The sequence below is a fragment of the Nelumbo nucifera genome, chromosome 4 (assembly GCF_055504915.1).
Source record: "Nelumbo nucifera cultivar China Antique chromosome 4, China Antique-T2T, whole genome shotgun sequence".
Classification (NCBI taxonomy): Eukaryota; Viridiplantae; Streptophyta; class Magnoliopsida; order Proteales; family Nelumbonaceae; genus Nelumbo; species Nelumbo nucifera.
Window position 1 is genome coordinate 21,250,236 of NC_142652.1, and position 14,734 is coordinate 21,264,969.

At 36.9% G+C, this 14,734-nt stretch overlaps 2 protein-coding genes across 3 annotated transcripts; both read left to right on the forward strand.

Moving 5' to 3' along the window:
* Positions 1-24: 24 nt before the first annotated feature.
* On the forward strand, positions 25-8,263 carry LOC104597908 (uncharacterized). Its single transcript, XM_010259690.3, has 5 exons — positions 25-582; positions 1,596-1,660; positions 1,731-1,906; positions 7,386-7,494; positions 7,744-8,263. Exons 1-5 carry the CDS (start codon positions 315-317, stop codon positions 8,047-8,049), a joined length of 924 nt encoding a protein of 307 aa, XP_010257992.1. The 5' UTR covers positions 25-314; the 3' UTR covers positions 8,050-8,263.
* A 2,562-nt stretch (positions 8,264-10,825) lies between these two features.
* LOC104597907 (small acidic-like protein) lies at positions 10,826-13,709 on the forward strand. 2 transcript variants are annotated; one of them, XM_088902718.1, is made up of 9 exons: positions 10,826-11,040; positions 11,159-11,241; positions 11,321-11,359; positions 11,448-11,500; positions 11,608-11,671; positions 11,818-11,860; positions 12,004-12,051; positions 13,294-13,484; positions 13,570-13,649. In XM_088902718.1, the coding sequence occupies exons 1-8, from the start codon at positions 10,960-10,962 to the stop codon at positions 13,456-13,458; spliced, it is 576 nt and encodes a 191-aa protein (XP_088758844.1). In that variant the 5' UTR covers positions 10,826-10,959; the 3' UTR covers positions 13,459-13,484; positions 13,570-13,649. The 2 variants fall into 2 exon arrangements, with proteins under 2 accessions (XP_088758844.1, XP_010257991.1); XM_010259689.3 differs by having other exon boundaries at positions 13,294-13,709.
* The last annotated feature ends 1,025 nt before the right edge of the window (positions 13,710-14,734 follow it).

The following is a 14,734-nucleotide window of genomic DNA, read 5'->3' on the forward strand; positions in this document are numbered from 1 at the left end:
CACTAACAAGGAAATATAATTTCAGATTTCTGAGATGGATTGCAATCTATTTTTCCCTTGATTGTATGGTCTTTCAACTGTTATTGGTCCGATGCTTTTGTCCGAGGGAAGTAAAGCCCGGTTTCCATAGCCCTTATTATTGGTGCTAAGTCCGGCCCGGAGATGATCACCTCTAGGTCAGATGGACTATGATTTCAGGGGCCAGGTCCTACTAAACTCCTTTCTGAAGTGGAGCAGGAGCAACCGACCAAGGAAACAATCTCGCAACACAACCTCAGTATGCGAGACAGTGGCTAGCTGAGCTTGGGAGTGCGATGAGCAGGAAATTTTTGTTACGATTCGGTGGAAGGTCCCTTCTTTCTTCGTCTTGCTTCGCTAAGACCACATTCCGTGCTGGACCTATACAAATCACGACAGTATCGAGTTCTCAGAGTTCATCCTCTTCCTCGTCTCTCCGTTTGCTTCGATTTCCGACCACGCCCACTTCCTCTATTCCTTCCTCTGTTACTTTTCGAACTTTAGCAACCAAATCATCAGCTGACAGTGAAGAAAGTGATAGCGGCGGTATAGACCCAGACCAAGGTAAGCTTCATCTGTGTATGCCCTTGTCCCTAACTATCCGTTTTATAGTTTATTCAGCGTTTTCATTTTTACTATTTTCTCTTTAGCTACTCTGCATTGCAAAAAACCTAGTTATTATTATTATTATTATTATTATTAGGGTCAAATATAGCTGACTAATAGTTACTAGCTTCATTGAAGAATGAAGAAATCCGAATATAACTGGAACTCGGTAGCTGCTTCGGTCCTTTGTTTCCAATTAAAACTTATTTATAATTCTAAGTTGAGCCTTCAAAGTTTTATTTTCGTGAGCTCTCCAAGTAAATTAACTCTGTTGAATACATGATCCAGCTATTCAGTTGGTACAAAATATTATTTACATTTTCCTTTTCTTGTTTCACAGAAATGGGGTTCCCAATAACTTCAACTCGTTGACTTGTCTGTGTTCTCTATCTAGTTTCTAGTACATGCTTCCATTTGATGTTTCAACTTTCAAGTCCTATGAGGTTAGAAGAAACTTGTTCACCACTATAGCTTTTGAAGACGAGATGTCTTGAACAATGAATGCGATTTTTTTATTCTTTTGTCTTTATGTAGTTATGTGTAATTTACCATATAGCGTCTGATGTTTCATGAGCTTTAGGATATTAATTTGAAGTTCATTATTCAACTCTTTTCTGTATCATCCATCTCTTATTGGTCCTGTTGAATTTGTCTTATTTATTTTGGTAATCTCAATTTTATGGACATCCATATGATTTGCTATGCAAGTGATCAATTTGGTTCATAATAAATTTCATATAAATATGGCAGTTCCTTAGCATGTCGTTAGCTATATCAGTATTGTTGTTGTCTGATTTATGAACTGAAGGAGCGTCTTTCATTTTTCCTGGTGATAAATACTTTGTTTGGCTTTTTATTTGAAGGAGAGTGGGATATGATTTCAATCCTATTTCTGGTTCTTTTGCAATTTTCTTATCAGATAGTTTTGGTCTTGGAGACTGTGTTTCTATGCTAAATCTTTAAAATTGTAGATGAAGCTTTGGAAGATGGTGACATCACAGATGGATGGGAGGAAGAGGATGATGCTGACCCACAGGTACAACTGTTTTGTGTGAGCATTTCTTTTTATCCAATTTTCATGCTTGCTAAAACTGTTTGCCTTTTAGATTGGTGATGGAGGGGATGGGGGTGGCATTGTATTGAGAGATGTTCCATGGGGTAAACGGGTTCTATCTATTGCCCATGAAATCCTGCTTCAATTCAGTGAAGATATGAAGCTATTCTCCTTCAAGACTTCTCCTCGAGGGTACATTTATGTCAGACTTGATAAGCTTTCAAACAAGTAAGGCCAACTTTGCTTGTATCTAATGGTCTATGTGTACTATCCTTTGGTTATCCTTTATTTGTCTTTCATATCCATTTGCGTCAACATAGTTGGGGCATTGGGCATATGATATGTGAACAAAAAAGAATTGCAATTTTTAAATGAAGAATTATTATCTCTTCTCAAACTGATCAAACAAATTATTGTCTTTTCAATATTATAGATTGTACTCTTTATGCCATATCAAGGTTCAAAGTATCGATACGATACGCATATCGGCAGTATCGTATCGGTACTTAGAAACGGCCGAAACTCTTTTTTTTTTCAAATTCTGCTTTTTTTTGGGAAGCTAAAAACATGTTTTTTATTATTAGAAAAAGTTGGGGTTCCGAAACACCTGGAAACAGGTGTTTCGGAGCGTATCTTTTTCAAAAGATACGATACGATATGCCCGATACGGGCCGTATCATATCGATACTTTAAACCATGTGCCATATGGTATGGTACCTAGGTCAGATTTAAAATTTGATTCTAGACCAAAATTTCAACATAGTTTAGAACCACATCCCTTTCCTGGAATGTTGAGATTATTAAGTTTTGGAAAAAGATTAGCCCCTTATAACAATCTAAGGGGGTGTTCAGAAATGTGGTTGTGTTTGTTTTCGTTGGTTTCTGAAACTATGACTACCACATCACCAAAAGCATGGTTTGGTGTTTGGCAATGTTGTTTTTGTTTTATCTCTGGAATAAACAAATAGGAAATTGTTTCAAGAAATAGTCATGTTTCAGGAACCCAAAAAAATTACTTCCTAAAAAAGAAAAAATAAACAAAACATCCAAGATACCCTTTTGTTTTGTTGATATGGGGCCTAGTGTGAGAAAATAATATTTTCTTAAACAACCACGTGGAGCCCAGCTTCTTGGAATCAAAGACAAGAAAAAACAAACCACGGTGATAATATTTTATCTGCTTTAATCTTATTGTTCATTTTTCATATTTTATCAATATTAGTCTCTACCTTACTTGAAAACAATAAAGATTTGATAATCCATATCTATCTCTTGCCAATTAGCCTCAAAACCAGAAAGAAACATTAATGTTTTATTGATTGATATGAGATTTTAATCCATAGTACTTGGTCTAAATCATACAAATGATCCGAATTCTTTTACATTCATTTAAAATAACGAAACTGAGATTCTTTCTTTAGATATCTGGTTTTTGTTATTGTAAGACGATGGAGTCATAAAAGGATATTGGCCCAGTCTATCCAACCTAAATCTGGGACAGACCGGTCCGTTTTCATGTTGTATAAGGCACACTATGTGCTGGAATAATAATCCAGAACATTAATTGAGAGTCTTCATGATTAACAATTAAAAGCATGTGTGCTAATTAAGAAATAGAACATTCTAGAGTAATCTTGATTAAATAAACATGTGCTCAAATCAGTTAAGGGATATTCCAGAATAATCAAGGTTAAAATCATAAAGAGGAAAATCTTAGAAAGTTCTGGAATATGGTCTACCCAGAATACTATAAATAGGTAACCTACACTCAAGTTCAGGGCCTCTTTACCATTCCCTCATTTCAGATCCATTTCCCACACATTCCTTTCTTTTTTTCTCTACCCTCTTCCTCTCCCCTGAACCACCACTGACTTGTGTCTGCTACTCTCTTTCTTGCTAGAATTCCAATTCCGGTGAACTACAAATAGGGGTGGCCACGAGCCGAGCTCGAGCCCGATATATAGGCTTGTTTGCTAATTGAGCTGAGCTCGAGCCCAGTGAAGCTCGGCTTGTGAGGCTTGTGAGCCTAATCGAGCCTAGCATAATAAATAAATATTTTTTATTACATATACATACATACATATACATGCACATATACATATACATATCTATAATAACTAATTTTTATTATATATAATAATATTTTTATTTTTTATGTATGATAGTAAATAATTTTTATAATTCTTATTTTTTGTATGTAAAATAAAAATAATTTTTATATGTATATTTTGTATTTTTTATATGTATAATAATAAATAATTTTAATAATTCTTAATTTTTTGTATGTAAAATCAAAAAAATATTTTTATATGTATAATTTTTTATTTTTTTAGAAAAAGCTTGGCTTGCAGTCGAGCTTGAGCCGAGTTGAGCTCGGATTTGTGAGCTTTTGAATCGAGTCGAGCTCGAGCTCAAGTCTCTATCTCGAAGAGCCTAACACTATTTCAGCAAGCCGAGCTCGAATAGCCAAGTATTTGGCTCTACTCGGCTCGAATCCACCCCTAACTACAAAGGCATGACCCCTTGCTAGAGGGTACGTAGTTAGCCCCTCTAGGGGTCTGGCCGTATTTTCTCTCCTTTTCCCCTCCCCCGTACCATCCTCTTCAAATTTTCAGGGTATAGACTGCACCTCCACCACCTTACAATTATTTTTATCCTTCAAAAGATTCACATTGTTTGGATCAGTGATTTAAAAGGTGTGCCTAAGGCTGTACAAGGTATTCAGATTGCAAAACAATTAGGAGTTCCACATTTGGTAGTTGAAGGAGACTCCAAAATTGTTGTGGGATGGCTGACAGAGCCAGCTTCAGCTATGTGGCGATACAGAGACTTATTGAGGAAAGTCAACTGGCTCACAAGAAATATGACAATTACCTCTCTTTGGGTGGGAAGATCAGCAAATATTTTAGTGGATGGGCTAGCTAAGCAGGGGGCTTCAAGGGTTTCCTGTATTGCCTTAATTTCTGGATTAATAAATTATCTTCATTCATAAAAAAAAGGCGTTCCTGAGGTGCACAGGCAAGGCACATTTTAGGGTAGGTGCCTCACCCAAGTCCTAGGCGCAACACTTTCAAAAGGCGCACGCCTGGTGCGCCTGATGCGCCTTGGCCCAGGCGAGTGCCTTTTGAAAATTGTACGCTTTTTTTCTTTTTTTTTGAACCTAGCGGTTGGAAGCCCTAACATGGACTTGTTTGGCTTGCCTCGAGGGGTGTGGCACAAAGACAACTCATAGAATCAGGAATGTAATATGTTTTACATCACATTAGCTACCTGAAGTAATGCAACTGAGAAAGAAAAGAGATTGTGAGCTTTACATGCTTGAAAATGTTTTATATGTTTGATTTTATTTTTAAATTTTCATTTGAATATGCTTTACATGTTATGTTTATGTATTTTAATTTTAGATAATAGATTTTTAAACCATTAATTTTAAAATTTAAGTGTACATTTCTTATTAATATTATGTTTTTACATTTTTTTGAATTTTCTGACATTTTTTTTTGTATTTTTGCGCCTTGCTTCAAAAACGTGTGCGCCTTGCCTTGCACCTCAGGCGTAAATTGGCCCCTACACCTTGTGCTTTTAAAACACTGGTTTGGATGAATTAGATCATCCAATGGGAATGTTTTCTTTCTATAGAAAACGTTGTTCATTGATACCACTTGCTGGATTGGTCAAATTCATGGTCACTTTTTGTGGAAGAGGATAGCAGGTTTGCATTCTGGTTGGGCTTGAATGTAGACTCTCTTGGTTGGTTCTTGGGTTTGTTGCCTAGTGAATTGTCAAGCATCCACTCCTAACTGGTCAACAAAAGGGCTAAGATTATGTGGTGATGTGTTAGGGCTGCAGTTTGTTGGATTATTTGGGAAGAGAAGTTTTGAAGTTTGGAAGTAATATTGGAGGTTACTCGTATTAGGGTGATACATTGGTTGAAAACTTTGGACATGTTTGCAGATTTCTCAGTAGATGAGTTGCTAAGAAAGTTGAAGGAGATTGCAGAATCAGCTTCAGCTAAGAAGGTTTCAAGTTCTTGTTGGACCCTTCCACCTCACAGTTTTATTAAACTGAATTTCGATGGCAGCAGTATGGGCAATCCAGGGCCATCTGGAATAGGGGGAATTATAAGAGATGAAAAAGGGAATCTGTTAGCCTTGTATTTTGGTCCAATTGGGGTGGGAGGTTCCTTGAGGGCTGAGATACTAGCAGCTCTTGAAGGGGTACAAAGGGCTAAAGACATGAATATTAATAAATTGATCATAGAAGGAGATTCTGAAATTGTGGTAAACTGGCTAAAAGAGGACAACTCTAGGCTTTGGAATTACAGCAATGAAAATAGGAAGACTAAGGACCTTGAAATTCAATGTACATGGGTAAAGAGAAGTGCAAATTCATTGGTAGATGGTCTAGCTAGGCAAGGGGTGAACAAAAACTCTAATTTTGGGGCTGTGTTGCAACTGTTTTATATTTTGGGTGTACCTTGGCTGTATTCAGGAGTTCAGATTGTTTATCTCCCTTGCTCTGTAATTTTCTCAATACTTTAATAAAATTCACTGTTATCGATAAAAAAAATGTTTGGGGAAAAAGGGCCATGTTTGTGGCCACCTATGAAACCTGGATACCAGTACTGGGTGTTATATTGTAACAAAATCTTCTGTTTTTAGTTAGGTTTCATGTCTAGCACCTTCTCCAGCCATGTCCATGCAAGTGTGGGTAATAAATATTAGTGGCTTCTATTTTTTTCTCACCTAATCCATAGCGAAAGGGTTCTGTGTGACTATGGAATTTATTTTTATGAATTTGGTCTGCATGAGACACTATGCTGTAGACATGTCAGATCCCTGCTGAAATTTTTTGTTAAAGTACCTCATGCTGAAAATCCTATCACTGATTGACACCTCATAACTCACTCAAAGATAAACATATCTACCAGATCTTGGTTTTGTTGGGTGGATACAACCTGATTACCTATCTAATAACAGGAAAAGCTTAAAAACAAACTAGTTCTGACCCTAAAAAAGTAGGGTGAAAGAAAAATGATGTGATTGCATCTTCAACTTTGCAAAAATTCAAAAACTTTGCAATAAGACTATAAATTAAGTTGGCCTTCTAAAATGACAAACCCTATTTCTTAAGACACTAACAAACTAAACGTTAAATTTGAGAAGACTTGAAAATACTAAAAACCAGAACACCTAAAAATTATGAAAGTGCCATTAGACAAGGTATTAGTTATTAGTTTCATCCTTCAGTAATTAGTTCTACGAAGGTGACACTCATGATGCATCTTGAACCGACTTGCCCTGCTTGGTATTGCCTCAGGTTCTGTTGGGTGTATCTGCTTTCTATTTAGTGTTTTGTCAATGTTTTGGTTTGTATCATGGGAATGGAGATAACTGAGCAGCATTTTGAACTTGCATTTTGTTTTTCTCTGAGTTTCATTATCATCCAATATCAAAGTCAGGTTTGATCAAGGTGCAATAAACAAATTGAATTTCAAACATCAACCTGACAAAGCCCATTTCTATTTCTGGTGATGTGTAGGAGTTTGTTAAAGAAAGATGTCTCTCTTTTTTTCTGATAGGTAACAGAAAAGAAATATTTCATTTTCCGGTCCTTCATTTCATGAAGGATATTGACATACAAATATTGATAGAAAATACTTGCTGATGTGCCAGGTATGCGCTAATTATACATTCTTTAATTTCAGATACGGGTGTCCTAGCATGGAAGAAATAGAAAATTATAGTTGCCTTTACAAGAAACGATTAGAGGAGGTGGGACAAACCGGAGAAATACCTGATGATTTAGCTCTTGAGGTAACCAGATGGCATGCTGTTTGTGCAGAGAGCAACTCAACCTAAGGGGGTATTTGTCAATATGTATGCTTGAAGAACAATTACCATGTAAGAATTGTTTTTTCTGACGTGCCAGTTGTTTTTGCTCTGAAAAACAAAAAGCACACGTATTGGCCAACACTCCCTAAATCAAGTTTGAAATCTATAACTGAGTAGCCAAAGCATTTATGGCTCTGTCAGATTTGTTGAAATCTTTGATCAACTTCGTAGGTGTCTTCACCTGGGGCAGAACGATTACTGAAGGTACCAGAGGACTTGGAACGATTCAAAAATATGCCCATGAGGGTATGCTACGTGGAAGACCACGTGGAGCCAAGATGCCCAGAAAAGGATGATGTTTTCCTGCTGGAATCTATAGAAGCTGAAACAGAGTTTTGTGTTTGGAAATTGGCAGATGTGAAGGAGAATCATGGCCTACTCGGTAAAGGAAGGCCATTGAGCCGAAAGCAGAAAGATTGGAGATTAAGATTGCCATTTTCAATGTTGAGAAAGGTGACACTGTATCTTGAATACTGACTTGTTAAACTCCCAACCATGTTTGAATTGAATGAAAAAAAAAGAATGTATTGTTCTTAATTTTAATGAGTTATATAGCAAGTCATAATAATTAGAATCATATAAAAACTATGGTGGTGTTTGGTACCACTACCGTTTTCTTGCCATTTTTTTGGAAAAACGCTGGTGGCTCAAAGCCTTTTTTTTAATTACTATTATGGAGAATTGCTTCTTATTTGGTTGGTGTTTTATTACAGCTTCTTAGGAAAATACTGTGGGTTTTTTGCCTCGATTTATGTGATAACTGTTTTTTTTTTTTCAAAAAAATGTCATTTTTGGTGTTTCATGTGGGGAGAAACATTTTTTCTTATGTGGTCCCTATTGTCGTCTATATAACTTGAAATAAGAATAAATGCAAATAAAATATTGTTTTTAGGATTTTCTATTCCTTTTAACATATGAGACCTAACTGGGAAAATTTTAGCTCATTTAATGATTTACATTGTTCCAATTAATTAGAGGTATCACATTGAATTAATCAGGACGTGTAACAGTATCAAAAACCAAACCACCAGTAGACATCCTCTTCCCCAAAATGAATGCAGAATAACCATGATTGAGGAAGCTTGGTATAGAGCTTTCCTCCCTTTCTTTCATCCTCTGGTGATGTTGGGGTTCACACCTGAATCCAAGTAATAAAGAAGCACATGTGGTTTGAACAAGATTATGTGTTTATGGGGTAGTTGAAGTTTAAATCTTTCAAAGATCGAGTATATAGCCACCGTTGTATAGTGGAGGGTAGAACTAGAAGTTGCTTTCTTTTTGTGCATCTCTCTCTCTCTATAAGCATGTTTTTGGTAGGGTCAAGATTCAAGAGAACAAGTTCAGAGCTGCAATACACCGATGAGTTGATCTCTCCAAAACAGAGCTTTGCAATTCACGAGTCACGAGTCACGAGTTCAAACTTAAAACATAAATGGCTTGCAAGATTGGAAATAAGTCTAATAGGCTTTAAAGCATTAAGATTGAGACGTGGAATTGGCAAGCTTGTAGTAAACTCCAACCACCACCAATATGATAGGAGAGACAGGGGGGAGCTCGATGTGCCTACCATGGCTGTCAATTGGACTGGATTTGGTCCAATCTGATCCAGTCCAAAGTGAATCTAATTATAAATAGACCAGAAACAATTCAATGCAACGAACATTTTGGACCATTTTGGATAGGCCCAATTCAATGTCTGGACTGTCCAATTTGTTCAAATTTGTTTTGATTTAGATTAATTCTAACCCAAACCTATTGGTCCAATTTAATGTCTAGTTGATCCGTTGAATCTGTCTAAATTGATTTTGGTTTGGATAGGGTCCAATCCAAAACCATTTGACACCCCTATTATCACCCACATGAATTTGAAAAAGTGAGGATATATTTTGAAAAATGTAAAAGAAAATAAAGGATAAAAGAGTCATATTTAATTCTATTTTAAAAAACTGAGGGTAAGTCAATTTATGAAAATTTTGGGTATATATAAGGGGTCGTTTGGCAAGTCTTTTTTGAATGATCTTTTGGAAGTTATGACAGTCAAAAGACGATGTGAGCTTTTGCATCAAGATCTTAACAGTTTGAAGACCGTTTGATTAAGGCACATCTGTCGGCGTGTTTTTCCGCGTGAAGATAAATTGAAAAAAGGCGAAAAGCTCCATTTAGAGCTTCCCAAAAATAGCCCGAGATGGCCTTCCCACATCTTTTCGGGGCTGCAGCTTTTGGTGGCTAGCTCTTTTCCCAACCAAACGGGAAAAGACCAAAACGTGGGTGCCAGGCTTCTAAAAAGCTGATAGCCCACACAAAAAGATGTGCCAAATGGGGCTTAAGCCTTTTACCCTTTTTAATATAGGGTCACTTACTAAAACACCTCCTATAGTTTCATGAATGTACTAAAACCTACCCTATAGTTTTCAATCAATTTACTTAATCGACCTTCCATTAAATGAAAGTGAAAAATGCAATTTTAACCCTACATCCATCAGATAAGTTTAATGAACAAATAAAAAAAAACAAAAACAAAAATGTCACTTTTGCCCCTAGTGAAAATGGACAATCACTATTTCTTTTCTATTTGGTCAATTTTTTCTATACAAAAAAGTGTTAAGGGTACTTTTGGAATAAACAACCATAGATCCATATCCTTGAACATTTTCTACCAGTTTAAGGGTAATTTTGAAATAAACAACCATGGGTCCATGCCATTGAACATTTTTCACATAGTTTAGGTGATCATATTACTATTTTCAAATGGCAAAATAAATATTTCTTATTGAATGTTCCATTAAGTAAATAGATTGTAAATTATAAGGGGTGTTTTAGACCGTTTAAGTAAATCTGTTTTTAGGGGGTGGTTCTAGTAAAATGACCTTTAATATAATCATAATAAAAATCATTATGGTGATAAAAACAAGTGTTTCAAAGAAAATTATCTTCAAAAGTTTAACCTTTTGGATATAAAATATAACAAAAAATTCAAAGAAAATGAAGAATCCTTTATATATTATTTAATATATATAATTGGTTGGGATCTGAATCGATTCGGACTGATCCGATTCAATAATTATTAATCGAGACAAAACGACTAAACGAGAACCGCATAATCCTATCGGTCGGAGCGGTTGTATCGGGTGGACCCGATCCACTGACAGCCATAGGCTAGGAAGGATTTATCCTTGAAGGCGGGTTTTACCCTCCTACCCCGACCCGTTGATATCTGTATCATCACTACTCTTTGTCCCTCCGATAATAGACCATGGAATCTCTCAGAACCCTCTCCCTCCCCCCCCCCCCTCTCTCTCTCTCTCTCTCTCTCTTTCTTTCTCTCTTTCTCATATCACTCTGTAAGTGTATACTGCTGCTGTATCTCATCTCTGTGGAACAGAGAAAATGAGTAATAGGCACGGACCGCCGAAGCATCAAAACAAGTACGTATGGAAGCCAAACGCTGGTCACAAAAAGAACGAGACGGTAATTTATCAATATCTCTCATCTCATCCATAATAATGATAACCTCAACTCAACTATCTCTGTTGATGCTCAGAAATCAAAATAAGAAGCCCAATTTCTCCTCTTTTCCAATCATCAGGAACTCGGAGGAAAGTTTAGGCCTTTCTCGGATATTACTGGTGTTTGTGCTCGTTGTAAAGACCAGATCGAATGGAAACGCAGGTCTCTCTCTCTCTCTCTCTCTCTCTCTCTCTCTCTCTCTCTCTCTCGTCTCCCGCCGACTGATTACATTAAGTTGTAGGTACGGGAAATACAAGCCCCTTACTGAGCCTGCAAAATGGTACGTCTGCATATTCTTGTCTATTTGAATGTTGTTGAATGAATGCATCTGTTATTTGAAATGCCTTCTGTGGTGTTCTAATTTACAGTCAGCGTTGTTCTAAACGAGCAGTTCGGCAGGCTTACCACAATCTCTGTTCTGGTTAGCTTATGGAGTTCTGTTCTTTTTTGGGGGGTTGTTCGGCAGGCTTATATTTATTGTTTTGGTTGTGCTCAATGCTCATGTTCTTGTTTTCTGGTTAATTGCAGCTTGTGCCAAGGATCAAAATGTTTGCGCCAAGTGTTGTTGCCATGTTGATCAGATAATTGGAAGGTTCGGATAGTAACCAGCCCATAACCTAATTCTTTGAGTTGGAATGGTTTTGCATCTATTTGTATTCATTTTAAATAAATCTTAGTAAGATGAATTAATTATTTTAGCTCAAGTCACTCAGGTTTCCTGTTATGTTTCTTATGTAGAGACTGTTCAGAAATAGAGGCTGAGGAAAAAACACTTGAGGAAGTAAGTTCTCTCTCTCTCTATCCTTTCTTTTCTTTATATGTTCATGTTTTTTTTTTCTTTAACTATGATTTGTTTTTCTGTTTTCAAATTGGTAATCGTGGTGCTTTTTCATTAGCTTAATGAATATTGGTTGTCGGTTACAGGCTATTAAGAATGCTCGAGAGAGGGACAGACGGACCCTTCTACGTGCTGTAAGATTTTGTATATGAAGCTCGTTAGGTTTTGGATGATATGTAGACAGAACACAGCTGTTTTTAATTAATTAATTAAGTATATGAATTTAAAGTTAGAATGGAGAAATATAAGTTAAAGTAAGGCCCTGAACTGTAAGGATCTCTTACCATGACATACTCCAACTCAACTTAACTAAGCTTTCTCCCCACTATATGGATTTATCGTCTTCTCTATCTTTGTGCAATTTATGATATCTTGCCCTTGTTTTCTCTTCTTTTTTCTAATATGAAGAAAAAACAGTATTAAAATATTTGGTGAGATTGAGTAATGTATGTCTTTGTATTAGGAAATTGGGTAAATGACCTTCTATAGGATTTATTATGAATTCCTCAACATTTCTTAGTCCTGTAGGGAGGAGTAGGATTTGAAATTTATTAATCTTCTTGAAAGCAGATAAATTATCTCTTTGATATGCTATTATTTGATTTCTGTTAGAGCCTTCAACTCCATTTACAAACTAAAAGGGGAAAATATCCTGTCTATAGTTGCTGAATGAAATATCTTGAATGTTAGTGTGTGAGGCTAGGCGTTTTGCTTCCCTAAGACATGCCTAACATTAGTAGTTTCTCCAATGTGACATCTAGAACACTTGTCATGGATACTTATGGGCTAATAGCAGTATGTGTTCCTGATTTGTGTGTATGTGATGCAGTCTTGTATGTGCTGTAATCTGCATGGTTTTTAGCTTGATTTGGTGGAAAAGAAAATAGTTGTAGATTTGTAGTACGCTCTTTAGTTCTAACTTTGAACATTTAAACCCTTGCATTTGAAGCAGTTACTATCTAACACAGTTCAGTAAGTTAGAAATGATGAAGATGCATTTTTCAACTTGAGGAGTTCTCAAATTTTTATTTTTTTCTTTCTCTAAAGAAATCTTAGCCACAATCTAAGTGTAAGTCACAGATTGGTGTACGTCTATGTTAAGTGAAGACTTTTGCTAATCTGCAACATAGAAAGATGATATTTGAAAATTTCCACTTGCACTAATGTGATCAATACCTTGAGATTTAGCAAATCTATTGCAAAGAGAAATTGTTGCTTTCATGTAGCATTTTAGTTGTTTAGGCAAATGGAAACTGTTACTTATATCTAGATTGAATTATTTTGTCAAACACAGACATTCCTGGTTCTGTTTATTGACCCTTGTACTTTCCTAGTCTAAATTGCTCACTGATGCTGGCTCATCTGTATTGCAATAGATGAACAAAGGTAAATCAAATACTACTGTGAAAACTACAACAAATGGAGAGAGAAATAAAGTGGGAGAATTATTTCCAGCTGCGTCACTTGATGAATATGCCGATCTCAGTAGAGAGGATGATAATGAAGACGAATATGACGATGATGACCATATATGTAATTGAGAGGAGCAGATTCATATCTGCTTTTGGTATGTCAGTTTGCAGCCTAACAACTAACTCTCTTTACATTGACCAAGATGAGTTTGCACCAAAATTTTTTCTCCATCCTGGCAGTTCATTTGAGATATATGTTATAACAGAGAAGCATGGATTTCATCCTTTCCTTGGTAAGCAGATATTGGAATGTCTATGCATTTGATGCATTTAAAACATTGTATTATAAAAATGAATGAACTTGTTAGGAACCTGCCTAACTCAGGGCTCTTCGAGGGGCCAACCTCCTGAATTCTTGGAAGGAGAGAGAGAGAGAGAGAGAGAGAGTTTAATGCTGAAAGAGTCCTCTCCTATTCCTTTTCTGCTCTACTACTTATAGTGTTACAATCTTGACTGTTACAGCTGTTATAAGTGGATGGCAGTTGTGACAAGTGGCTGCTGATGTGGCCTCTTCTTGTAACTGACTAACTGCTTTCTGTTGGTCTGTTCCAACAGTCTTGACAGTCCAATTGGGTGGCAGTTGTTACAAGTGGATGGCGGTTATTACAAGTGGCTGGTTAGTGGCCTCCTCTTGTAAAACTGACTAACTGCCTTCTGTTGGTCTGTTCCAACAGTCTTGACAATCCCCCCTTCCTTTAGAGTGACCTTGCCCTCAAGGTCTAATGTTGGAAAATTTGATTGCAGATCTAAGTAGGATTCCCAGGTTGCATCCTCTTCCGGAAGGTTAGACCAAACAACTAATGCTTCTGGTATCACCCTGCCACCCCGGCGCACCCATCTGAAATCAATGATGCGGTCTGGCTCAGTCTGCACTTGTCCTTCTTCTGAAAATGTGTGAAGGGTCGTGCTTGTAATGACTCCTGACTTCAGCCCTTTCTTTAGTAAGGAGATATGGAATACAGGGTGCAATTTGGATGTTGCCGGAAGGTCCAGTTTGTAGGCCACTGATCCTACTCTCTCCAGGATTTTAAATGGGCCAAAATAGCGTGGGCTGAGTTTGTTCCACTGTCGGCTTGCAACTGAAATCTGCCTGAAGGGTTGTAATTTGAGAAATACCCAGTCACCTACTTCATATTGGACATTCTTGTGGTGTTTATCATAGGTGTGCTTCATCCATTGCTGTGCCTACAAGAATGATGCCTCAATTCCCTTAGCACCTCATCCCGTTGCGTTAGCTGTTCTTCAACGGCCGCTATTATGGTGGTTCCCTTTTCATAAGGAAGTAGAGGGGGTGGGTCCCGACCATATAAAGCTCTGAAGGGTGTCATCCCTGCGGCGCTATGGA

Bases quoted from the DNA above. Each gene is read 5' to 3' on its own strand.
- LOC104597907 (XM_010259689.3), top strand. From the start codon at position 10,960: ATGAGTAATAGGCACGGACCGCCGAAGCATCAAAACAAGTACGTATGG. The intron at 11,242-11,320 runs GTCTCTCTCTCT...ATTAAGTTGTAG, and splicing joins CAGATCGAATGGAAACGCAG to GTACGGGAAATACAAGCCCC. The intron at 11,360-11,447 runs GTACGTCTGCAT...TCTAATTTACAG, and splicing joins CTTACTGAGCCTGCAAAATG to TCAGCGTTGTTCTAAACGAG.
- LOC104597908 (XM_010259690.3), top strand. From the start codon at position 315: ATGAGCAGGAAATTTTTGTTACGATTCGGTGGAAGGTCCCTTCTTTCT. The intron at 583-1,595 runs GTAAGCTTCATC...TTAAAATTGTAG, and splicing joins CGGTATAGACCCAGACCAAG to ATGAAGCTTTGGAAGATGGT. The intron at 7,495-7,743 runs GTAACCAGATGG...TCAACTTCGTAG, and splicing joins CTGATGATTTAGCTCTTGAG to GTGTCTTCACCTGGGGCAGA.